General features: G+C 38.7%; 1 protein-coding gene across 3 annotated transcripts; it reads right to left on the minus strand.

Moving 5' to 3' along the window:
* Nucleotides 1-1,613: 1,613 nt before the first annotated feature.
* tango2 (transport and golgi organization 2 homolog (Drosophila)) lies at nucleotides 1,614-24,902 on the minus strand. 3 transcript variants are annotated; one of them, XM_059337650.1, is made up of 10 exons: nucleotides 24,818-24,902; nucleotides 24,175-24,235; nucleotides 23,790-23,912; nucleotides 18,211-18,299; nucleotides 14,790-14,909; nucleotides 14,287-14,404; nucleotides 4,364-4,431; nucleotides 4,006-4,156; nucleotides 2,121-2,225; nucleotides 1,614-1,768 (listed from the first exon to the last, which is right to left on the minus strand). In XM_059337650.1, the coding sequence occupies exons 3-10, from the start codon at nucleotides 23,843-23,845 to the stop codon at nucleotides 1,648-1,650; spliced, it is 828 nt and encodes a 275-aa protein (XP_059193633.1). In that variant the 5' UTR covers nucleotides 23,846-23,912; nucleotides 24,175-24,235; nucleotides 24,818-24,902; the 3' UTR covers nucleotides 1,614-1,647. The 3 variants fall into 3 exon arrangements, with proteins under 3 accessions (XP_059193633.1, XP_059193631.1, XP_059193632.1); XM_059337648.1 differs by having other exon boundaries at nucleotides 4,006-4,159; XM_059337649.1 differs by having other exon boundaries at nucleotides 4,006-4,159; nucleotides 24,808-24,865.
* Nucleotides 24,903-25,836: the final 934 nt, after the last annotated feature.

Genomic DNA, 25,836 nt, shown 5'->3' on the forward strand with positions numbered 1-25,836 from the left:
ATGACAGTATCTTAGCTTGACAGTGGGGGGCACTATTCACTAACAGTAGAAGATCAGTGACAATGCACAGCCATTAAATGTTCAGTGAATTTAATTTCTTTTCACTAAAAATACAAAAAAGTGAAGATGCTTTCTTAAATTATGTAATATATTTATCTCAAGTAATGTATAGAGGGACTTCAAACACACAGATCACTTATTTTGCATCTGAAATTAACATATTCAGCTCAAAATCAATACAAGATCAGCAATTTCATTCTTTTCTTAAATTTTAAATGAATGTCCGACATCTATATGTTGTCTTACATATTTGCACTTTGATTGTATGTAAAAAAAAAAAAAAAAAAGGCCTATTGAAGGGAATAAAGTCTGCCTAGGACAGCTACATGGCTATAAGAAAGCTAAAAATAAAAAATAAAATCATATTAAGTGTAGTGTGGTTTTATGGACACCTGAAGACCTGACATTACCCAAGGGGGCCACTGGTTAAATAAGTCCTCATTGAAGTACCCCTCTTAGCAAAAGATAGTGGAAATATGCCTCTTGAAAACTCTTTTAACCCGGTAAGTATAGAGGGCTACTATGAATTGATATTAATAATAGATATTAAACATTTTGACAAAGCCTTCTCCATGTTCAGTTTCCGCTCAATTGCTTTCTTCAGCCGAGTGAGTGTGAAAATGTTAATTTAGCATCCAACACCTGTATGAGAGATGTGTGTGGGTAAATGGCTCAGAACCAGCTGTTGTTTTAATATCGATTTAAATGCAGGAATCACCCCACAGGTGCATGAACACATGTGGTTACTAAAAAAAATCGCTTCCTCACAGTGTGTTTTTGTCAACAATCATTACATGCAAGGCAAATGTGAGAGTTTGGATAAATTGCTTTTATTTTCAAGCAGCTATAAAATGCATTATTCTGCCATGGAAGTGGTCAGAGATCCAGTGCCTGAAACTGTTTGCATCTGTTGTCACCAACACTGAGGCTACTGTTGTGCAGGGTCGGGGCATTACTAATTCCTAAACTGTAACATGATTACAGTAACCGGAATTTAAATAGTAGTTGGTAAGTCTAATTCATGACAACTATTGTAAATCAGCTTACACATTACTTAGAAAAAATGCTGGTGACCCAATGATTTCCCATTTTGTAAAGCAGAAAATAATTTATTTTTTTTGTCTGGAAATTGTGCAGAAAGTTTATATTCACTCAATTTCATGTAATTAAAGATAAAACCAACACAAACATTTTTTTTAGATTGCATTAAGATTTTCTTGTGCACACCGGTACTGATTGCATTTCATTTCAAAGCAGGCTACAACTAGATGTTTTGAAGCAACCCAACCCTGCTGTTTTTGTGAAATGTAGGTAAAATTTCTTCCTCTACAAACTTATAAATGTTCTTTGGCAATCTTTTAAATTAGCACATATTTCCAAAAGATGCATATTAACTTAAATCAAGAATAAGAAATACATATCACTGATGTCAATGAGGCAGCAAGTGTTGACCAGCTGAAGAGAAAGTGCAGATGAGTTTTCATGTTCACATCGCTGCTAGGGTGAAGTGCAGCTTGAGGAAGGGGGGGAGGAAAGTTGGGATGGAGGGATGCTGAAAGGCACAGAGTGGGTTTCCTCCATCGTGTCTCACACCTCCAGCTGGAACTGAAAAGAACTGGTGCTCCATTTGCTTGTGTCACAATCGAGCATGGTGCGTTCTGTGAAGGTCACATTACCTTCTGCGTCTATCAGGATAATTGTATTGGTCCTAAATGGGCAGAGAAACAGGATACAAGCAAATGAACACACACAAATATTAAATTAACAACTGAAAAACATGAAAAAACACAGGCCAGTGGTAGGAGTAACACTGAGGACAATTACGTTGATTTAAAGGTTGCATTTGACACTTTGATGGCTCTGGAACACACAGGACAGTCTCTGTATCCGCCGTGGCATCACAGTGCAGACTTGCTGTGGGGGATTGAGAACACTGGGGGACTTTTTTTTGGGAACCGTTTCGTGTTCTCTATGATCCTGCACAGCTCTGTCAGTCACCTCAGGTGGAGACAAACATGGAAAGAGAGGCGAGAGATTTGACATAGGTGGAAGACACTGACCTTGTGCCATAATGAGGGGTGCGAACACACACTGCTGACAGAGCCTGGATCATGGGCTTGCTGTAACTACTACCCTGGCTCTCCTGAGGTGGATCAGGTGTGTTCCTGTTGAAACAAACCCACAATACACTTCTGAGCAGCTTTAAAGTCATGAGTTCAGATCATTCTCTGTCATATTCCCCATGCAGTATATCAAAGTCAGCAATCAACTGATGCATACTATCCATAAACGATGCAGTGTACAAACAACACCTGCACAAATGGTTCCTCAACCAGCTCTGTCCTTGTCTTTTATTACAGTGTTACCTTAAAGTCATTCCATGCAGGAATTGTCGCTTAATGTTTGTAGACACAACATTCCCCTCTTTCCCGACTCAACGAAACTGAAAGCTAACTCCAGATTTACTCTTGTTTTGGAAATAGATTTGTCCACTTGCTGTTTTGCCTGGCTATATTTGGATTTTTACGGCGATGTGTCAGCTATTTTTGTAGCTTTGAGCTCAAAGGGTGAAGCCCTTAAACGCCAAAAACACAGCAAATGGAGAGAATCCAGGCAGAGTGCAGATAACACACTTCTAGCGGGTCATTAGTGATGACAGAGCAAGAGGCTAAACATTGTTTTTCCTGACAATCTTGCATAGTATGTCTTTAAAAGAACATGCTTGTTTGTAAACTTTCTCTCAACTTTCAGCTCACTGAAATTCCATTCTGAAAAAAAATCAGAACAGCTTCTTCACAAGTTTGTCCATGAGGTTTGAGAGTTGACATACTGGATGCTCCTAATTAATGTTTAGGCCAAGTCCAAAATATTATTTTCTTTTTCGATAAAAGCACAATTGGATATTTTTGCATCTTTGTGCGTTCAATGGCTCAATAGGGAATTCATTTCTGCATCCTGTTTCTATCAGTTAAGGAAATGACTTTCAGGACTAAAGTTTTGCAACAGGGTGCACCAAAATCAAAATCACTACCCATCAGACAGATTTTAATGTGCCAGACTATTTCATGGGTGTGCGCACTTAGTTCCTGGAGCCTTGGCTGGCTGCCTAAAAAACCTCAGGGTGTCGACAAGCTAAAACTTTTATAGCTTTGACTTTTGCATGGTAGCTTCACATTTACCATACAGACATGAGAGCAGTATCGATCTTCTCACTCAACTCTTAACATATTTCCCCAAAACTATTCAAACTGTTCTTTTAACACTGTTATATTTTAGTTCTGGCATAACAATATCATGCAAAATTCACCAAGAGGAAACTAACAATGACTGCAGCTAAAATAGCAATCCCCAACAACTACTCATTCAGAGTCCTGACACAGTTTCTAAAATATCTGGCATAATCCAGGGACAGTGTCCAGCTCTGTGCTCGTTGAATCAATCAGCATTTTACCCAACATGTGGCACCTGACCTGGTGGAAGTATTAAATTGATGTTATTACTTTTGTACTTTTACTTAAGGAAGTCAGAAATATTACTTGTGCCAGAGTATTTTTAAAACTGTATTACTGCCAATTTTGCAACTAACAAGGGCTGCAACTAACAATAATTTAAAATTTTGTCCAATATGCTGATTACTTCCTTTAAAAAAAACAAAAAAAAAAACAGTACTTTGGCCTATCAAGAAGAACTCCCACTGCAATTTTACACATGCATATTCACCACCAACACACTACTCTACATATTACCAGTGAATGTAGATGTAAATAACCACTATATGTCAACATGCATGACAACATCATGCATATTCACCCCATAGAATATCCGTACATCCAGCCCAATGGCAAGTATAATTAGAATCATTCATAAATGGACATGAATGAAATGTGTTGTGATGATGTAAGAATCTACACATAGGGAATGTTTCCGTGGGTGTTCGCCACTCACAGTTCCTCATTATTGAGGACGTTGAGCAGCTCTTGCACCAGTCCTTTGCAGGACAGAGATTGGTCGCTGACAACGCTGGTGAAGTGGCGTTTGCCTTGCAGCAGTTTCCTCCACGGAGTGTCCAGCAGTGAATTACTCAAGCCATAGATTCCTGCTGAGGGGCATATGAAGAACACAGACAAATATATACACTAGTCAGCTCTGTTGGTGACCCTGCGACACATATGCTAATAAATGGACCACCTAAGAGAGACATCAACATGGAAATGCCCGGCTAGCATGAATGGGCCATAGGCTAAGAGGAGAGGTATGATGTGAAAGGAACGGTTTCTACAGCAACCATAGTAAAAACACAGACCTGGTTTTAGATGGATGGGTTCAGGGCTGCCTCTGTTTCCATAGTAACACACAGTGTCTTGCTTGGCTCTACATGGGACACAGTAAGATGGAAAATTACAGATTGCATTTAGTGATGACTAAACTTGTTTATGTCCAATTATGAAGGTTGTATCAAGAGTCACAATGCTTCTATGCTCTTAATAAAACCCAAACACAGCAAAGATGATGCTCTCCTGAGGGAATCCTGCAAAAACGAGTGCTCAGGGTGAAAGAGAATATCAACAGTGCACCATACAGTATTCTTTAATGAGTAATTTTACTCTCAGTCCTGGAAAATAGGAATTAAGAAGCCGGTTTTATTTGTAGAGGCAATTCAAATGGGAGAATACCAAGACTATACTTAATTGCATAATTTAAATCCATCCTAAAGGAACAACTGGGTAAAATGAAAGCTTCAAAATACAAATTAGTGCTGCAAACACATTTGACTACCACAAAACCATTTAGTTACGGTGTTAGATCTCTGTGCAAAGTCCTCAGTTAGAGGGAATTTATTCATTCTGAAAAATCTGTCTGACATCAAGGGCATCTGTGACGGCTTTGGTACAGGAGAGTGAATAATAAATTATGACCAAATCCTTTGAACCGGCAGGGGAATGCATTTTTTTATGTCAATTTTATGACAGCCATAGCAGTGGCATCAGTCAATCTGAAATGTGGCGCAACGCTGCTTCAACATCTAACTTGGAAAGTTTCCCAGTCAGGAGCTGGCAAGACAGGAACACAATATGCTGCTGGGCTCGCAGCTCTGCCACCAACTTTAATGGATAGTTTTAAAAGCCAAAATACATATTGGCCTTTGGTCTAAACCATATACCAACATAGACAGAACATGTCTGCCACAAAAACAATTAACAATTATTTCATATCTGAAATTAAAGCTGTTAACTAAACTGCTCAGTACTTTTAATGTGTTAAGTATTTAATTGACATAGTAGTTTTATTTATTTATTAAATCACCCAAAAAAAATGTTTATTGTCATGTATTGAGATGTGAAAATACCTAAATGGGATAGATGATTTGGCCATAATGCCCAGCCCTACCCAGATGACCACAGAAATAAATAAATAGAGAACAAACAAACAGTTATATAACTAATCTGATTACTTCGTTAGGGAAAAGATTTGTATTAAAAACTGATGGCGTTTATTAAATGTTACTATATTTTGGAAGGATTAATTGATTATACAATTGAAGATGATAAAGAAACATGTAGAAAGGGGGAAAGATTTATTGAATCTGAAGGCTGGTGAGAATTGTATTTATTCGGGAGGACAGATAAATGGGGAGTCCTTAATACTAGTTGTTTGTTTTTTAATTAATGTTATTTGTTTTTCTTTTTCTTTTTCTTTTCCTTCTTTCTTTTACCATCACTCTAACTATTCAGAAAAACAAAAATGTTCTCTCTTCCTTTTCTTTTATGTTTTTTCCTTTTATCTTTGGATGTTTGATTGTTAATTGATGGTTATGGGCTGGGTTTTCAGAGGCTAGTTGAAATGTATTTATTTGGTTTGAATTGATATACACATGACACCTGCACAACCTAATTTCAAGGAAGATTTTAGTATATTGTGATTATTTACATATCAAAGTTATATTTGACTTAATAAATGCGACAATAACTAACAATTTTATCATGTAGATGTTGAGTGGGTTAATTAAAATGGACTCATCTCATATGATTAGTCAGTTTTATTATAATTCATTTAATGACAACCAACAAAGACTGGGGGAATAACAAGATCACACACACTGATATGAGCAAATCTCACTCACACTCTCACTTTCATTCCCTACAGATGATTCCTGATAACCTCACTTGTCTACAAACAGTTGCCCCTGTGCAGAGGACATCCTTTCCTGTTTGCACAGCCTCTCCCCTGTCTTGTGTACATTTCCTGGAATGATTTGTAAAAGGCAGGACAATATGTGTCCAAGCAGCTGAGAGACAGTCATCAAAGCTGTAGGTTGGCGTTACACAATCTCTCTGACAACAACAAATCAAATACTTTAATATCCTTTCCAACTTGTACCCAACTCAGTTGAACTGTCTGATTAAACAACTACTTTTCCTGTGTTCCTATGGTTACTATGAGCACAGCAGCACTGGCCAATGTTGACTCGGGCGAAAGCAGTCACCCCTCATATACATGCATGTACATAGTAGCTGCTCAGTGGGAACCAGATGGCACTGGAACCTGGATGGGAAACTGAAGAATCTGGAAAGTCTTTAACCTGTTGTCAGTTCTGCTGTGGGCAAACACGATGTCTGAAATGCTAGTTTGGGCTTGGCACTGAACTCAACAATATGTAACGGGCCTTGGTGTTTATGTATATACTTGGCCTGTGATATGCATCAAATTGAGCATGATGGTAGCAGGTGGTGGATTTGCAGAGAGGAGATAGGTCTATTTCTACAATCTGAAACCGGCTGGAATATCGAGAGTCCCATCAGGTGTGCTGTGGGTTGATTTGGGCTGAGATGAGGGAACAGCAGGAGGTCAAGGCCACTGGGCAGAGAGAGAACGGGGAGGGAAGAGTCGAAAACAGGCTTTTTCAGATCTCAGTAAGAGAGGTAATCAGTATGCTGGCTGGGAGACGATCTAATGAAGAGACCTCTATACCGAGGCTGCAGAGCAGTTTCCCCATCGCCAGCTGTGGTGTAGTTGCCTGGAGATGGTTGGATGAGCTTTCGACATTATCAGTTCAGAATGTAGATGGGCATATTGGTGGGGGCTTCTGGGGAACGACAGCATGTTCTCTCATATCCAATCACACACATCTGTGCCTGCACACCCACAGACATAACAGGCACGGGAAAGGGGGAAAAAAACATAATTTGTTTTGGGTTTTTCACCATGTTGGCCATGGATGGCAATGTTGGTCTGTCAGATGGTTCAACACAGAGTGAAATATCTTTTAATTTAATGTTAACCCATCCAATAGTTATTAAGATATCCATTGTGCCCATTGTGCCCAGGTGATGAATCTCAATGGGCCTCATGCAAGAACCACTCATTTGAACAGATTTGTTCTTCAGTGGTTTGTACGAGTGATGTAGGAAAGCTTGTCAATTCACCAATTTCCTCATATTTTGAGTTTTCTTCTAGGCACAAACACAATTAGTGGTCCAGACCTATTGTAGTAGTCATGTGCAGTTTTTCACAAATGTATTGTATATTTCATTACTTTGAAACCTTTTTGAGTTTAAAAAATCCTGAAAAAATTACAAATTATAAGGTGAGAGAAAGTTAAGTTAAGAATACAAAAGTGTTCTTGGATGAGGCCTTGGTGCTTTACCACCATCATGAGATTGACATTTGTGGTTCTAAGTAAAATGACTAAACCACTATTGGATGAACTGCCATGAATACTTTGGTTTAGGGCTAAATACTTTCAATATACGATGTTGAACAAGGGGAACATTATATGCTCTAAACAGCATTGTTAGCATGCTAGTTATTAGCCCCTTTCATAGTGCCATTTCATGCCAGGACATTTACGGCTCTGTAACGTCTCGCCTGCTATATGAAAGCACCCGAAGCGGAATGCCGGGATGCCGGCATGCACAACATGCATGCTGTTGTCGCCAACTGTGCACAGCGTCCGACGCTTACTGTAAACAAACCAGCATGCTAACTGTACACGTGGTGTCCACCGCTGATCATAAACCAACAGGCATCACTAACTGTGCACAGAGTGTCCGGTGCTTGTTGTAAACAAACGGAGGTCGCTAAGTAAACACATACTGCTGCAGCACATACACACCGTACTGCAACAGAGCTAACTGTTGCAGTACTATTAGCACTGTGCTACTACGCAGCACTGCTGCTGCTTTGTCGCACGTCACTATCGTCTCCTCCTACAACCCGTCCACATCATCGGACTGCACTATGAAAGGGCACGAATATTGCGCCTTCGTGGGATCACTATGAACGCCCTAAGGTGAAAAGCTGGCACAGATCTTTCCGTCGAATATAGCGGGACATTTGCAGGACTGCACTGTGAAACGGGCTATTGTGTGTACACTGCAAATTATTAGATTATTAGATTTAGAAGTGTTAGGTAATTTATCTTGTTTTAAGATTAAATTTCTTATTTTAAGTGTTCAACATGCTTATTTCTAGATTTAACAATCTTAATTCAAGACATCTTGTCAAGTGAAATTATCTGTCCATGCAGCAAGATAATCTCACTCAGATTCAGTGTTTTTATCTTGTTTTTAGACACCCTTTTTTTGCAGTGTAGCATGCAGGTGTCTGGTGTAGTTCAAAACTAGGGTTGATCAATACGGAAAAAAATTACCAAGATTCATTGGAGGGATTGATTGTTTTTGCATCATTATTTTCATTTTCATTAAAAACCAAACTAAAATAATAAATAAATAAATGAAAAATCAGTGTAATATGATTTGTAGGCCTGGACATCTTGCAGCACTACAATATCATTTAACAAATACTGCACCTCCTGCAGTTTGAAAATTGCGATTTTGATATAATTTTAATCGTCAGCCCTACCCAGAACACCACTGTGGTTACGTGCTGCCTCACAGAACTTCAAACAAGACTGTAGTGTCGAGATACATAGTAAAAAGTACTGCTGAAATATCCATGTGGAACCTCAATGTGTTCTCAAGGTTACCACTGACTTGATAAATAGAACGGAATACCATATTGTTCTTATATAACTCTGGTAATAAAATCTTATCTCACCTGACCTAGAAAAGTCAAAATTAGCCTACTTGGGATCAGACAGACATTCATGGAGATATAACAGCATGAAAATGTAGTGGGATGCAGATCTGTTCCTGAGAAAAAATATGAACCCATGCTCAAAATCATAAAGCCAAAATCCACAGTATTTAGAGTTTTATGGCAAGGTTTTGGACATCTGGATTCACTCAATGAACAATGCAGGCTAGACTTATGCTATTTTCCGTGAGCATCTACTGCGAATTCTATTCAGTACAAAATCATGTTTTTTTTTACTCAAAGAGAAAGTGATTTCCCAATAGGTAATCTTAGCAGGGGTTGGAAAAACACATCTTCATCATCTTTAGAAAGATTTTAAAAGTTCATCCACCCCTGATACTGTGGAATGTGTGTATCTGATGCTCCCCTGTTTATCTTTTTAAGCTGAAACAGTTTCTGCCAAGAATTACAGCAGATGGTTGGAGGCTATAAAATTGAACAGTCTGAAGTTGTTTTAAAGGGGGACATATTCTGCTCATTTTCAGATTCATACTTGTATTTTGAGTTTCTACTAAGACATGTTTACATGCTTTAATGTTCAAAAAACACTATTTTCCTCATACTGTCTGCATCAATATACCAGCTGTCTGAAACACGTTTTTGATACTTTCATAGCAGCCTGTTCTCCCCTGAAAAACTTCAATAGGTTGTGTGTGTACAGGCAGTGAAAAATCTATCTATATCTATCTATATTTACGTATTACACCGTCCACTGCAATGCGTCCGTTGCCATCTTGCTGACGTAGTACTGATTGGCTGTAAAGCCAAGTTAAAATGGTAGGAGGCTGTGGTGGATGTGGATGAGGCTGGGGTGGAAGTAGATGTTCTAACAAACGGTGGACATTCACCTAGCAGAGCGATGTTCGCGTCCCATGTGAAATCAAAAGTAAGTTTTTTAACTTAAGCTACGTTGTTTACGTAAGTAATGTTTTTGAACGTAACCTATGTTTTTTTTAAGTAAAGTGCAGTAACTACTTCACTTCCGGCATTTACGTACATTTATTTACTGTTTAAACTTGTGAATCAAGGTTTTTTTTTTTTTTTTACATAACTCTTACATAACAACTTACATAATTTATTTACTTTTTAAACTGTCTTTTTTAACGCCTTACCAGGAAGCTTTTTGCCCTAAACCTAGGTCAGTGGTTTTATAACAAATTCAGAGAAACTGCAGCCTTTTTTTAAACCGCGAACCTTACGTGTATGTATAATGATGTGCAGTAATGAGCAGCATATTCTGTCGTTTAGGTTGGAGAACTTGTTGTTCACAGTATTTATATAGCACCTAGACCTGCTTTATAATAAAAAAAGACATGAAATCTCACTTTTAATAAAATTGAACCATGGAGTCACACTGCCTCAATGAAAGTGCAGTAAGCAAGACATTTCATTACAAGCAAACATCAGAAGAGACATTCATTAAAATTAATGAAATGTAGTGGGATCAAAAATCGAAGCTATAGAAAAGTTAGATGAAGTGTTGGATATGGAGCCTTCAGATCATCAAGCAGAAAATATCTGAGATCCTGACTTAAATATATATGGCATTAGCTCCATGTAGAGACGTCTCAGTAAGATGTTATGGGAAATGTACTACTGGCCAAATCACATGCATGAACAACTCAAACCCAACATGGGTATAAATTATTAATCAAGCCAGTATTGGTTTAACATGCAACACAATTAAAAAGGAGCAATAAACGAACTATGGCCAGATTTGTTTATCTGAATGCCTCTGGTTGTGTATTAAGAGTACACTCTTGCTCCTTATTGCGTCTCAATGATGGTGATCAAACACTCTAAAACACTGAGTGAAGAGTTAAAAAAGGTGGGCACATTGTGTCCCCCGCTGCCGCCCCATCATAAATCATGTCACTGGTTACGGATGAATGAAAAATCCCCTAATTGTAATATAGTGCTACTCTCTATCCACCAGATGCAGTTATTGATTCGGAAAGAAACTAGATGCCTTATTTCCTCTGAGCTGCTGGGCACACTACAGTGGAAAACAAATGGGCTGGTAATGGCGGTGTTTATTAAAAAGATGTAAACTTGCTTTCTGTCACTGTTTATCATCTCTATCTGCAGTGAACGCAGATCCCATCAGGTGGGTTTCTGAGGAGAGAAACATGCATGGTACTTTCACAGCACGAGGCTCTGTTGAGTAATTTCAGCCCAGTTAGAGCAGAAGATATTATCACAACATAAACACACACTGTCTTCCGCCTTGCTGGCGTCTCATGAGCGTGGGGTGGCACCTTATTCCTTAATTTAAGAAGAATGCCACTGGGGCAGCACAGGCACAACTAGAGCTCCCAGCCTTAACAAGGACATTTGCATATCTTGATGGCTTCAGTCGATCAACAAAAAAACAACAGCCATCTAGCTGTTGTTTGTGTAAGAAAAGGTTTGAAATATCTCTGTTATTCCTTGATTGAGACTGCAAATAGCTGACATTTTGTGCTGATATTAAATAGCTGGGATCAGGGAACAGTAAAAATTGTCATTTAAAACTTCCAAGATTTTTTTAGGAATTGCACTCTATTTCCATTCATTGAACCACACCCTCAAACAGTGATAGTCCACTCAATGCTTGGCACTCATAATTTGGCACAGCAGGTCTGGCAAGCTTTGGCCTTTCAAAAACTACAAGCATAACACAAGAGCAAAACTGGAAGGAATGGGAATGAAAAGTGTTGCCTGGCTAACTAGCTTAATGTTGCTACTTAGAGTGGTAATATAACAGTGTAACTTGCAAGGTCAAGGAGCCAAAAAGATGACCATATACTGAAAAAAACCATAGATTCAAATATCATATCCACTATGTATCACTTTCCCTAGCTAGCTCCGTCCTTCACCTAAACCAGTTTACATCATGTTTGCCAAAAACAATAGTAAGTCCTCAACCCTAAAGACACCATTAAATACATTAAATCTAGTCTTGCTTGTCCAAGTACAATGCATGTATGATAGGCAGATACACAGGGTGACAACAAAATGATTCAACATGTTTCCTTTTACTTGTAAAACTAGACAAACTTGCTCTATGCTGCAACACAACAACAATGCTGATTCTTTGTTTTCATTTCTTCAGCATGGGTCATTAACTAGTGGGGATGCTGACTTTTGGCTGGAACATGTAGCTTTAGCTTCAGTCTTTCAGAATTGTAGCATGTATGTGGCATCAAGTTACCTTGTGTGAGAATCGCTGGATCACAGGATCGCAAATCCATCTTGTCAGGCTTCAAAGTAATGCGTTTTTGTCTGAAAAGCCAGCGTTTCAAAACCAATCTTTGCCCTTTGGATAGCTAGTGACAGCTTTGCGTTTGTGATGACATGGAGAGGTTAATGTAATATCAAAACAATGGCGGGTCCTAAAGAGGTTAGCATAATAGCATCAGTTATATCACAACTGGAGAGAATTTGTTAATTGAAAAAAGAACAAAGAGCTGCCCTGAAGACTTCTGCTCTTCTCCTGACCTGCTTTGGCACAGACAATGTATGATGGTGATCGGCAGATGGTTCATCCAATCACCTGCCAGGTAAACAGTGTCAATGACGGCCTCTCAGATGGTTCTGTGTAATGAACCATCTGGCAGCGTCAGGTTAGCCATCAATTCCTCGTCTTAAGGCTAATAAATACTCCGCAAGAATAGATAAATTTGTTCTCTCTCGCAGGGCTGCAAGAACAGAAATATATCATTTTGTTCTTGCAACCCTAGGAAAAAGAACAAATTTCTCTGTTCTTGACACATCATCTGGGGAGAACCTTTTTCTTGTGTGGTGTCCCTGAACTGGGATGGTCAGAAATTTGAATTTGAATGAGACGTGTGCTGCAGACTTCCCAAGAGTTCTGCAGTGGAGTTTCTTGTGAAGTATGAAATGTCCTGGCCAGAAATATTTTTTTTCCTTGTTCTTGCCACCTCAAGAACAAAAAAAGATTTCACTGTATGTAAAGAGCTTTAGACTTTATTACAAGATTCTCATTTGAAAACAAGTCCACTGGAAAAATTACTGACATTTCAACCAACCCTGGAAACTAACGATAGCTAAACAAGTTAAATAACAAGTACAGCTGATGAAACCCGCCAGTGACAACGGACCCACTGTTTCAATAAACTGCATCATATTCATCAAACTGGAAGTAGGCAGCAATGATTAGTTAACATCATAATTTTCAAAAATGAAATTATGAACCTAATACAGCAGACAACCAATGTATCTCTCTGACCCAAAAACAAAGCTAAAAAATGTGGAGGAAGGGCTGCACAAGAAAAAAAAAATCTGTCTTGAGAGGAGATCCTCCTTGAGGGCATGTTAGCAAGATACACGGATCGTGACACAAACTCCACAGAGGAAAGCCTGATTTTTCCCCCTCCCCTGCCAGAGATACAGTTTGGTACGGGTGTGTGTTGGAGCTCAACCTCCAACCTCTCGCTGGCAGTAACTGAGACCCGTTTCCATGCCAATTGTCTACAGGGGCCTCCCGCCTGACAACTACCTTGGTGTGCACTGATCCCACTTTGATCTTTCTCCCTTCACCAGATCACCAAATTCAATCAAGTCAGGCTGGTGAAGCAGACGAGGGGGAAAAAAGAAGAAGAAAAATACCTCATTATTTTTAATGCTGTCTAGAATTTCTTTGTCTGAAACCCTGAAATATGAACAGATGTTCCTTTAGAATTTTAATGCTGGCTCTTTCACAGCTCAGCAGCTGAGATTTCTTTTTCACTTCTGCCTGCTTAGCACTCCAGAGATGAAGACGCTGCCTTTGCGGTTTCATTCCAAGGTAAGGCCAGAACTCAGAGGAACAGAGTTACAACCCATTTTCAACAAGTTTCTAAAATATCTCAGGGTAAGAATCCTTTGGTGCGCAAGAATTTGGCGATGTCACTTCATGACACCCACACAGTGCAATACAGAAGCTAACATCTTAACTTCCTGACAGCCTTAGGTGGCCATGTTTCCTAACTCTGGATAACATTTCAACTTGTAAAATATATCACGTTGTGAGTCTGGCTGCTTGCTGGATGACAAATGTGTCTTTTTGCAACCAAATAATGATTCTCATGATGTTAAGACATCTTTGACTTAGCTTTATCAGTTAAAGTACCATACTGTTTCACTCACTTGAACTCTGCTGTGAGGAGGTTGAAGCCATTGTACAGGTGGCTTTCTGTCGACACCTTCTTTAGGTAAGAGTAACTGTCTAGATCCTTGTCCATAAGGTAGTTAGACACTAGAGATCCTGCAGAACGGCAAAGGTAAAAAGAAATGTTTCTTAAATTATGCACTCAGTAAACCCAGCCTAGTTGTTAATAATACATACATATAAAATATGGGCATATAAATAATAGAAGAGATAGAAATGTGAAACTTGCAGCACAAATAATTTTGCAAGAGCCTTCAAAATGTAGCCAGAAATGCAACGTTATGCTTCAAATGTCGAATGAAAACTAATTATACATTACCAACTAATTAAATAAAATGCAACATTAAAATGTATAAGAAGTAGTGAAAACATCAAAACATAAATCTGAGGAGTAAGCAACATTGCACGATGCTTCACAGCAGACTGTATACTATGCATTTTATCTGTGAATATGTTAGTGGCCTTTATACGGCTGGCTCACCTCTTCCGTGTGCATCAGGGTTGAGACGACCTTCCATGTAGTTGGTGATGGCAGCCAGCTTGCCCCGCTTGTTGATCCCCAGCCAAGATCCTCCCTCCTTTCCATATTCCAGGTCAAGGCCTGGTAAACACAAAAGTAGGGTTGTCACGATACTAAAATGTTCAACTCGATACCGATACTCAGGAAAATATTCAATACTCTATACCATTTTCGATACCACAAGGATAAAAACAATATTAATTATTACATTTAACAGAAATATTTTTATTAACAAGAAAATGCAACATGTAAAAATGAACAGAACCACAGGTTAAATATTTATAATAAAAAAACGATAGAACAATATTTTGAGGTTGTATGCTGTGCAAAATATTAGGAAAGATTGATAAAAAAATAACAATAACTTAACTTAAGTGTTCATTCCTTGGCTAGGTATCGATACTTTTGAAATGAGTATTGTATCCGGATACAACGTTTTAGCCTCGATACTTTTTTGAGTATCGATACTTTTGACAACCCTACACAAAAGTAGTTGAATGTTTATTAAATGCAGCTCCAATGTTCATCAGACTTCATCTGAAGGTAAAATATATTGTATGTTGTGAGTAGCCATTAAAATAAACCATTATAAGATTAACTAAAATAACTTTACTTAATTGTGTGGAAATAATAACAGTCTTTAAGGATATTTCCGGGAAGCAACTGGAACTAATTATGGTGAAGAAGAGTGTTCAGTTGATAGACTTCCAACTGGTTAGGGATCAATAATTGCTAGTGATTTTAGTGACAATACAGCAGGTCACCTGACATCAAGGCATTTATCAAGGGTAATGAATGAATGAATGAATGAATGAATGAATGAATGAGTGAATGAATGAATGAACCGATTGGCTATCGTTTGGACAATGATTAGGCATTTGGGGACTACGGGCAACATTTTAGGGGTTTCAGTGTTGCCAGTGGATATCTGGGCCAATACTTCTTCTGGGCACCGGTCAAGGCATATCTGCATATCAATGCAGACAAAAAAAGAAATAGCGAAATTGTCATCAGACGACAGCAAATTGAAGGACTGCATTTTGCATTCAAACAAAATGTGATAGGTCCACACTACTTGAACGACAATAAGACTACAAATGGAAACCAGAACACTTCCGGTAATAAACTCTTGTCCTATTGTCAACATTTTCTGCAATGGAAAAATCTTTTAAGCTCAAGCCTTACTGAACACAGACCTCTGGTCATCTTTTTCTCCATTTACAACATTTATCTTACAACAATAGGGAACATTGTTGGCATGGCTAACTATCAGTGGGAAAGCTTTGCAGCTAAATGTCCTTCCTTTGAATGTAAAAGGCTGGCAAAGGCAGTGACAAAACATGATGAACTTGAACTACTGTGTGTTAAGATTTTTCTAATAAAACACTCCACTGACTGTCTTTGACATTATACAATTACAATAAGTGTGGGAGGAGTAAATCCTCTGATTGGACTCCCCTTCTGTGTGGCTTTGCAGTTATTAGATAGACTCAATCTATCATTAAATCTGTTGTTTCCTCTTCATCGCATGACATGGAAAAGGTGGACTGCATGTCTGTCTACTGCACTTCTCTTACTGGTGATCAATAAAGACAGGTCCACTTAGACCAAAAGAGCCCAATGGTTTTACTCCTGTGGGAGTGGATGAAAAGCTAGCCGGATCCCACTGGGAGCTATAGCTTCCTTCCCTTCTCGTCATGCTATGTCTCCTTCAGGGCCCTGCCTCTGCACCCCCCAGCCCTGCAGATAAGGCAGAGCCATTTATTCCTGTCACATCGCATAAAAGCAGCGATCAATTAAGGGCCCTCTACTGGAGTCCTGACCCCTCTATTACAGAGGGGAGAAGGAGACTGATGAACAACGAGGCTATCTCTGCGTTTCCTTCTTCAGCAGAAAAAAAGGATGATTGATTTCCTCTGCTTGGCTATAATGTGTATTGGACATCAGTCAATTAAATATAGTTTACTGCGAGTGGGGATATCCTGTGACGGAGTAGAGGAGAATTGGATTCTGCGGTGGAGTAGAAAGATTTTTCCTTGATTATTGAAAGCCATTTAGCCTCATACAAAGGTGGAGTCAAACATGGCTAAAAAGGGAACAGCTGCTGCATTTTCACAGTCACAGAGCCAAAAGAGAATACTCATTATGTATTAAAATATAAAAAATCTTGTCTGATTTTCTATTGTTTTGTGTACAACTTTTCACTGTTTTGGGCAGGCCTCAGATGAAAACAGCCTTCCAACCAGTTCTGACTTGTCTGGTTAAATCAAGGTCAAATAGAGACAAAGCCAGCTCTTCTAAACACACATGATTGGGGATCAGGGGATATAGCAGGTCAACAGTAGATTCCACATTGAAGTGCTGTATACTGTCTGAAAGCTGGGAACCTGAAGATTAATTTGAGAGCACTATTGTTCTAGTGGTAAATCTGTAGTAAAAATTCATGCTGTGATCAAAAACTTTTTGGACATTTTGGAGATTACCGTTTTTGGTGATCGGATAGTGGGCACTTCTGTTCTTTAAACTGCTAAGAAATCTATATGTATTATCAGTATACTGAGGAAAGCCATACATCCTCTGAATACCCTAGGTCTCTAGTTTGGGATAACCAAAGCCTCATGAAACATTACAAGCACAGAGGTCACAGCAGGTCATTTAAACAATGCGGTCAAGTTAAAAAAAAAAGTCTAATGTGAAGTGAAATGGCTACTACCGGGACTAACAGAGTCTCAACTTGCTAAAAAACTGCATTGTAACTGCAAAGGGGAGACTCGTGGGTACCCATAGAACCCATTTTCATTCAGATACCTTGAGGTCAGAGGTCAAGGGACCTCTTTGCAAATGGCCATGTCAGTTAATTCTTGCACTTAAATTTATCTTAATTTTGGAGCATGTTTCGCCGTCTTCCCAACATAATATTACAAACCAATGGGCTTGTTAGGTCTTCTAGTTACATATTATACCAGAATCTCCACTGTAGTGTTAAAACTACGGCCTCAGCAGGCCTGCTATTTGGAGCGCTACAGGGCTAAATTGCTTGTCATTTGATGTTAAAGAAAACAAGCAAGTTAATATTAATTATTTACTCTACAGTCAGGTCCATAAATATTTGGACATTGACTCAATTTTCAGCAGTTTGGCTCTGTACACCAACACAACAGATTTGAAATGAAACAATCATGGTGTGCTTTAAGTGCAGAATAACATAATTTATATATGTCCTCCACCTTTTTAAGGGAGCAAAAGTAATTGGACAATTGGCTGTTCAGCTGTTCCATGGCCAGGTGTGTGTTATGCCCTCGTTATTTCACTTACAAGGAGTAGATAATAGTTTTTTTGTGTATTGTTAAAGTAAAGTGGTGAAATAGTGAGCTGGACTTACCACTGAGGATCTCACTGTTGGTCCCCCAGAAGTCTGCAACTTTAGACGGCCTGTTGTAGATCTCATCTCTGTTTGCAGCCAAAATTAGCCTGAGGAGAGGGAGCAGGGGGTTCACAAGTTGATTTGTCATTTTAGTTTGTTCACTTGAGTCTAGTTATTTGCTCTTGATGAACCAATGAGCTATTACTTCAGGCCATTGCTGTTCTCAACAGGAGATCCATCATCAACAACTCATTTATAATATACCATCCCATTAACTAATGAGTTGATAGACACACAGACTGTTTCCATCCAGGGTGTAGTGTTACAGATTTGCTGTTATGACCCGAGTCTCCCTCTGGCTTCATAAGGCCTCACATGTGTCCTTTAAGTACAGTAATATTACAGACTGATAGAGCAGGATTCAGAGGATACTAAAGGTCGAGGTTACAAGTAATAGGTCCTTTGATGATGACCGAGGAAGAGATGATCAAAAGGAAAGCAACAGCTAAAGGACAAGCCAATATAAAAGTTACGGACAACCAGCCTTTACAGCTTTACAACTTATGATCCACATTAACTCCTTTCTGTGAACTAACTGTGTTAGAGTAATACAGCAGCTTGGTGCTATTGCTTTTAATTTTCTTTCAGTGCATTTTGAAACTGGGACCGTTTTAACAGACTGTAATATCAACACTGATGTTATATTAACTTGTACAGAATTAAACTCATTCTGAGTCAGATATGAATGTTCTAGAACGAAATCCGACAAAATCTTTCAAATTCTTATTTTTTAAGCTGGTGAATCAGTCATTATACTCATGCAATGAGCATTGTATTAAACCCACAGAACTGAATTTCAAATAGCAGTGGAGAGAACTTTCCAAAGACACCAAATACATCTGACAAAATTTTGGGGAAATGCATTTGAAATTATGCACAAGGCATCGAGAATATTTCCATTGACATCCATAAAATATATAGCCTTGGGTTTGTATATTTCACTCAGTATAAACATCTCATAATGAGCAAGTAGATAACACTTTCAGACAGTACGGAATTAGATGTATTTATTTATTTTTAACCTTAAAGCTGATTTAACCCTCTGAAGCTTGAAATAATCACTTTATTATTCCCAATTTTGCCAAAAATAAACATGTGCACAATAGAAAATCACGTGACAGAAACTCTGCAAATATTTACTGCAGGGAGCAAAATATTTACAGAGAGCAAAGAGAACATAACAAGAGAGGCTGAAATTGGAGCTTGTAAAAATGTAAATGTTAAATGTGTAAAGCAAGTGGAGTCCCATTTTACCAATGTCGGTACCACTTGTAGAAAAATGCTTCCACTGATTGATTCCATTTTTGTGAAATAAAGTATTTAGTAAAATAGAGAAACTCTTTCTTTTTTTCTTTCCTTTGTATAATGTATGGCTTACATAACTGTTATACTGCAAAAAAGAGACAATCACACACTTTGGGGATCAGAAGGTTAAACTGCATGTTAAGGGGTTAAACAATTTCAAATAAAACTGCATTTATTTGTGACAGATCCAGATAAACCATCTCATCTTGCAAAGCTGTTTGCATCTGCCTCGTGTCAGTAACCTTTCCAGGTATTTCATCTGCTTCTATTGCCAAAGCAAAGCAAACATTTACTGCGACAAACACGAATAACACAAGTGTGATCTAATTTTAAATAAATCACCTTGAATGTGACTGTGCTGTCTGATACAGGCTGCCTGTCAGCTTAGCGCTGAACTACCCTTTGACCTGCATTATTATACAGAGTGTCAGTGAGTAATGAAGCCATTATGTGTCTGGCCATTAACAACCACAAATTGCATTGTGACCTGTATCCAGCCATAAGCTTATCCATGCCTTTACCAGCAGGTCACTACTGTCAATTGTGCAGGAAGGAAGTATAACATTACTTCATGGCTTTGTTATCCATTGCTCACATAGCAACAAATGTGCAAACAACCCCTGATCCAGCTCTGCTCACCCATTCACAAGTAATGGAATAAAGAAAAAAAGTGTTCCTTTGTTTAGAAAAAAAATGACCACTCGCTAATGAAGCGTGGGGCTTTTGTAAACATGAATTAGTATTTCAGCAGAGAATCAGACTTATTTATTTTATGGTGTGTAAACCTGCAAAGCACCAACATATGTAGCTTTGCCAATAATACAAATTGTCGTACATTTATAGAATTTGAGTTAAAGATAATTAAGCACTGCAGAGAGGCACTTATACACCTTTCGGGGGGAATTACACAAGCCAGGAAAAAAGCCAATGAAATTTATTGACCTCTATAATAGCTGTATGTTCCTCCTGAGCTTGGCAGTGGTTCCCTTATTAATCTTAGGTGGCCGCTTGGATCCTGTTAAGAGCAAACAGACAAACCAAACTGACCTAACAGGGGTCGCCCTCTGTGCACAAGGGCTAATGATAGCCTGTTCCCATGGCAGTATGTGAGCCACCACTGCTCCACAAAACAAAGCTAACACTAATGATGCTACACCAGAGAGAGCATCTGCTATCAGATCCTGAGGGGGAAATCACATGCAAGCAGCTCTGATCACAGTAACAGTGAGCCAGCTGCATCATGTAGGAGGAATGGTGAGAAGCAGAGAGGTATCAAAGCTCTTCATGAATACTGAACTCTGATTCTTCTATTCAGTAAACACAGTGGTTTGTGGACTTGGCAGCAGCCACTTTAGGCTTACTGTGGAATTATGTATCATTTGACATTCATCTTGCATTAATGTCATGCTAAATTTCTATTTGGCTCCATAACTATTTGCTCGGATACAAAGTATTTTTGTAAAATAGCTGGAATTCTACGGAAGATTTTCATGGTCCCCAGAGGAACCTGTTTTGGGTTACTTTTCTTCTGGAGCAGCTATCAGTCTTTAGTCATCCTATAGGGAACCCTGGATATCTGTACCAAATTTCATGGCAATCCAAGAAATGGTTGTCAAGATATTCAGTGCAAGACCAAAGCTGTCAACCTCATGGTAGCGCTAGAGGAAAGATCAGGTTAAAATTTCACTGCAATCCATCCAACAGCTGTTGAGATATTTCAGTTGGGACCATAGTGTTGGACTGATCAAAAGACGCACCAACGTCAGATCAAATGCCAAATGAATTTTTGCCGTGGCTAAATCACATGCAAAGTCAAAACAAAGAGTGAAATTCACACCTCCCAAATAGACATGGATACGCATTGGTGCAAGTGAAAAGTTCTTGTGACACTGTGTCGCAAAAGACGATCAGCATCGAGGTCAAACTTACTGTTGACTTCTGTGTGCACCTGGAGCTCTACAACTCAGTGGAGATGGCAGTGAAATACGTTTGTGCCTCCCGATGATGGTACGAACCCAGACACGACGGCATCTCTGGCATACCTTGGACTTCTAAAGCCAGGTATAAGGCAGCAATAGTGCCCATGGTTGATGATGAAAATAAATGTTGCTAAGGTATGTGGTAGCTATGGAGGCAAGCCTCCCATTGGCTGTTATAGGTAAATAATCAGGAGTTGTGATATAGAGAAAAACACTCCAGTGGTCACATATATGGGAGTAACCACAGTGAAAATTTCCTTTGAGGCTGGTCTGACCCCACCATTGGAGCCACACATGGCTAAAATATCAAAATCTAATTGGCAAGCTGCCATGATATATAATGAGAATATTCATTCAAAAAGGGGTTAATTTTTAGGCTTGGCACATAAGCCAGGTCAAAATGTCAGCTTGCTTACAGCATGTATCATAACTTCATTGGCAGGTTGCCATAAGTAGCATCACACTCCTAAATGGTTTAACATCTTTTTGCATCCAATAAAAATAGCAGCCTCTAGGGGCTGCTGGTGAAGCTGCTGATAATAACACTGATTAGCATAGGAATTACAGGTCAAAATCGTCAACTAGCTGGTTGATTGCAGTACTGCTTTAATTCTGAGCAGCTGAAAAAATTAAAAACTGAAATAAAAAGAAATACAGAAATCTCAGCATGTGGGTAATTATTAAGTCATTTGTTCTGAAAATGAACCCATTTAGCCCCTGTAGGTATATCCCTGTCATTCTGTGCTGTGGGAGTGTAATACTTATTCTTAATGAAACATTAATCTTGCCTTCAACCCAATTTAGTCAAAGTATTCAGAGCATTCCTTTTGATTAACACATCACTGCAGCAGAAGAAAAGTACTTCTGCAACTAGTAGTCTATAAATAGCACAGATGTAACCACATTAGGTCACAGTACGTTTCACCTTTCCTCAGGTCCAGGTCTGAGTCAGTACTCATACCACACCTCTGTGGTGATCTCTTGAGGCGGGGTCAGACTCCCACAGGGAAGGACAGAGATGGACTATGGCCAGGTAGTGAGTTCACTCACAAGCTCAGGGGGATTATAATGTGCTGGACTCAACATCAGCCTGTAACTCACACTGACTGCATGTAGCGCACTGGTCTGTGCTGCCCACTCAAAGAAGTTAGCAGTTACTGCTGGGTAGGACACATAGAGGTTGCAGATTCATTGAGCAATTTAAGACAGTAGATTTAAGCAAAATATGTCATGCATTTTCAATAGTATGTCAGTAAATACATTATATTCCCAATAAAGAAGGTTATTCATGTCATCCAGTGAAAACTTGGGCGTTGTCAAAGACTGACACCTGAAAAATCTGATGTTCCTTAGTTCCACATATACAATTCTCTTCGCTTAACTCCCTTGTTATGACGCTGCTTGTTGTGTGTGTTTGCACCTTTCAAAGCTCCATGTGGCACACTAGACAATCCTGGAACAAAATGAAATAGGAAACTTTGCAACACTGCCAGAGTATGACAGCAGTGATGTCAAGACCTGACACCTGAAAGCTTTTTCACCTTATATTTGTTGTTTAAAAACACATCTATATATTCTGTAGCTGCACGTCCCAACACTTGACTGAAGTCATATGATGCAAACTGAATGAAATATTCAAACAGCACTTTCTGTTTTGTTTTGTTTTTATAGCTAAATCAAAAAGAAATATCATCCATCATTTTATACACATTCCCCCAAAATACAGCCTGACATATTGGGCATCGTATGAAATATTGTTTATCAAGCCGGACCAAACAGTGGATTCATCTTCACGATGTTACAGGTTTACATAAACACACTGCACAGTGCACAGGTGCTCGTGATGTTTGATCTTTACCTTGGTGTTGTTCCGCTTTCTGCTTGACATGTAAGACTAATGAGGTTGGCTGAGTGACATTTTATTTAAAGACACCATTCTTCAACTGCTCTAGCTGAGAGCACTCGAAGTTCAGCCACTGCTTCCATATGTTTGGAGGCTGCTTTAATAGGATTAGTGGAATATTTGCATTGCAGCTGTAGCTAGAGCACTACACTGTGACTGTAAGTGCAATTAAGATACATTTCCTGCACATGATGCATTGAATCTAAGTGTTGACATCATATTTTCATGCAATACCTTTATTTTGGAATTATCTTTCCTGTCCTGCATGACTGAACAAACTAGCCATCTTATATACTTACCTATCTTAAAGCAGTAAGAATCCAAGTTTGTTGGAAAGCTTAATTGCTCACCTGTAGGCATTTTTGGATGCAGGCCGGGGGTCAAACTTGAAGAAAATTATACACATCGATGAATCGGGGGATGGATGACAAAGTTTCACTCAATCCACATCTGCCTTGAAATCTTAGTCATATCTGATGAAGAGGGGGGGAAAGAAGCTAGTAAGTATATCTGTTTAGTGTTGCAGTGTATGAGAGTGTGGTAATTGTAGAAATGAGACATCTGTTGTGAAAGAAGTGTTGGAACTGTACTGCGTTGGGTGTGTTGAAATTTTGCAATAACAAACAGATTGGGATCACAGCAGATAAAGTTTCATAGAGCATATATCTGGAAGACTATTTAATATCTCACCAGAATACATAAATCCTTGTAAATACTGTTTATTTCAATACTTACACTGTGTATTTGGCTGTAGGACAAACAAATGGACCATCCAGAGTGCATGCTGTGCGTCCTCCTGTGAACATGATTCATGTTCAGAATAGCATTTATGATCTTTATCAGTCTTTTATCTTTAATGAGTGCAAAGGTAGCAATTAACTAACTGATGCCCGGAGGCTCATCCATGATGCACAATGTCATTCAGTAATGGCTAGGAAAGGTATACTATAATCATCTGACCCTATACGGTCTATGATCTGACCTGACTACCTAGCTAACTGCTTGTCACTAATGTTTACTTATATTTGCATGTTAACAGTCTAACAATACTGCATTAAACAGGTGAGTAGCACTGTTATCCAAGCTACTAATAATTGTCCTGCTTCAAGATGAGCTGGACAAATAGCAAAGCCATTATCTGTTATCTATATGTCTAGTAAATAAATATTGCAGACCAAACAGTAACATTATTACATGGCTAGTTCCACCGCTACCACCAAACTTGTTTCAGCACAACTTAACCTAAGCTAACATTAGCATTATTACAGTCAATAACGTAAAGATGAAAAACCAAGAACACTTCAGCTAGCTATCTACCTAACCTTAACGATGCAAGACAAATTAAACAGCAGCTGATATTTGCTAAACCTTTGTTTACCCGCTGTCTCGTATACAGTTTACTGCTGTATAGTGTCGGCAAGTTGTTCTCACTGCCCCTTTACACTGGCTGTTGTCAACTAAAAGGAAGCGGCTACATTGGGTGACCTCGATTTGTGTCTTCAGTCGTCTCACAAGCCTTTAAAACTGGCGTGAGTATTAATTCTCTGTGCGTTGGCCTCAATCCCGCCCACCGGGGCACTGTAAGTGCATAAAACAAGTGCACTTCCAACAGGGCTCTGAAGTTCGCTGTGATTGGTCAGTTTACAAGCTTACCAACCACAAGCTAACAGCAAAAAGTAATAATTATTTTTCCGGTGAGATCAAAATAAAAGCATGAATATAACGTACATGGGTCAATGACGTGATCTAACCCAGTGTCAGTTGGTGTAACCAGTAATTTTCCCCCCATAAAAATCAGATTATATACAGGAAAATAATTGTGAACTAAAATGAGAAAAAAATATAACAAATATTACATAATTTATCAAAACTTCAGAAAAAATGGTTGTATTTAGAATATGTTCTGCTCAATATTGAATAAATGTGTAAATGTAGAAATACTAAAAAAATATTTTGATATTTTAAAAATGAAGTAATTATATGTATAAATCCACTTAAATACAATGTAGGTGGATTAAGTATCTAATATTTATAATTTTTTTGTGGTTACACCATTTGACATCTTGCCAACCTTTATTTGTCACTGACCCACATACGTTAGTGAATTTATTTCAAAATATGGATATAGCCTTGGGTTGTTAAGAGCAGATTAAAAATACGGCACGGAGCTATTTATTTAATAACTTTAATTAGGTACACGGTTCAACCTTTCAATACAATATGGATTTATATCAGAGCTGTTTGTGATAATGTACATTGTACATTAACTTCAGTCCCGAGGCTGAGACGATTCAGTGCTGTGAGATTACAGCATCTACATTCAGGATTGCCTACATGATTACTGAAAGACATCAATCAATAAATCAATCAATCATTACCCCAATATTAAACAAATGG

Source organism: Centropristis striata, chromosome 7 (genome assembly GCF_030273125.1).
Source record: "Centropristis striata isolate RG_2023a ecotype Rhode Island chromosome 7, C.striata_1.0, whole genome shotgun sequence".
In the NCBI taxonomy this organism is placed as follows: Eukaryota; Metazoa; Chordata; class Actinopteri; order Perciformes; family Serranidae; genus Centropristis; species Centropristis striata.

Coding starts and splice junctions, on each gene's coding strand:
- tango2 (XM_059337648.1), bottom strand. CDS start 23,845: ATGTGTATAATTTTCTTCAAGTTTGACCCCCGGCCTGCATCCAAAAAT. Junction 14,405..14,789: donor CCCTGATGCACACGGAAGAG/GTGAGCCAGCCG, acceptor GCCGTTCTGCAG/GATCTCTAGTGTCTAACTAC. Junction 4,432..14,286: donor CTCCTCACAGCAGAGTTCAA/GTGAGTGAAACA, acceptor TGTCCCATGTAG/AGCCAAGCAAGACACTGTGT.